General features: G+C 36.9%; 1 protein-coding gene across 1 annotated transcript in view; it reads right to left on the reverse strand.

Annotated features, from left to right (window-relative positions):
- The window catches only part of LOC113468394 (zinc finger protein 521-like), a 2,870-nt gene continuing 1,535 nt past the window's right edge, over nucleotides 1-1,335 (reverse strand). Inside the window, exon 3 of the mRNA XM_026825252.1 lies at nucleotides 1-12. Coding sequence (XP_026681053.1) covers nucleotides 1-12 — 12 coding nt within the window. The remainder of the gene's footprint in view (nucleotides 13-1,335) is intronic.

The following is a 1,335-nucleotide window of genomic DNA, read 5'->3' on the forward strand; positions in this document are numbered from 1 at the left end:
TCATCCACTTAGCTTTTAATTAAAAAGACTTAAAACATAATTATTAAATAGACTGATCTTCATTTTAGTATTATCTTTATTGGTCTTTACATTCTTCAATATTTGTTTTGGTATTTAAGGAGAAAAAAGTATAGTCGTAGTCGTAAGTGTAAAGTCATATGTAAGTGATAAATAGATCAGTTGCGCTTACTTGGGTGATGTTTCAAAGTCATAGAGCAGGAAAAATGAGGACCAACGGATTTTTTCTTTTTCACGACTTCTAGATCTCGAGATAAATCGATTAAAAAAATGCCGGTAAATCGTGAACTTTGACGTCACAGCATACGCTCCCGTAGGCGATGACGTCACATCAAATGTCCCGAGCAAAGCTCCCTCGCAGGCAACGCATTAATGTGTTTGTGCGCATACGTTTCTGCGCAGTTCTTTCTGCTCCTCCGCTAGCGCGCTTGCAGAGTGGCGCTACCTAACGGACGAAAAAAACAACTGCGTAAAGTCTGACGTCACACATATTTGAACTCTTTCATTAGAACGGAAAATAAAAATTGAATTTTTTGACCTTTTACGGTTATTTTTTCGGAGTTTCGACCTCAGATTTGGATTTTTCCCAACTTTTTACATAGGAATCGACCATTTATTTATAATTGTTTTGGTAGTATTTAAGAAGAAAAAAGTATAGTCGTAGTCGTAAGTGTAAAGTCATATGTAAGTGATAAATAGATCAGTTGCGCTTACTTGGGTGATGTTTCAAAGATAAATAGACTGATCTTCATTTTAGTATTTATCTTTATTGGTCTTTACATTCTTCAATATTTGTTTTGGTATGAAAAAAGTATAGTCGTAGTCGCAAGTGTAAAGTTATATGTAAGTGATAAATAGATCAGTTGCGCTTACTTGGGTGATGTTTCAAAGTCATAGAGCAGGAAAAATGAGGACCAAAGGATTTTTTCTTTTTCTTCTACTACTTCTAGATCCCGAGATAAATCGATTAAAAAAATGCCGGTAAATCGTGAACTTTGACGTCACGGCATACGCTCCCGTAGGCGATGACGTCACATCAAATGTCCCGAGCAAAGCTCCCTCGCAGGCAACGCATTAATGTGTTTGTGCGCATACGTTTCTGCGCAGTTCTTTCTGCTCCTCCGCTAGCGCGCTTGCATAGTGGCGCTACCTAACGGACGAAAAAAACAACTGCGTAAAGTCTGACGTCACACACATTTGAATTCTTTCATTAGAACGGAAAATGGAAATTGAATTTTCGACCTTTTATAGTTATTACTTTCTATTTTTTCGGAGTTTTGACCTCAGATTTGGATTTTTCCCAACTTTTTACATATG

The sequence above is a fragment of the Diaphorina citri genome, unplaced genomic scaffold (assembly GCF_000475195.1).
Source record: "Diaphorina citri unplaced genomic scaffold, Diaci psyllid genome assembly version 1.1 scaffold722, whole genome shotgun sequence".
NCBI lineage: Eukaryota > Metazoa > Arthropoda > Insecta > Hemiptera > Psyllidae > Diaphorina > Diaphorina citri.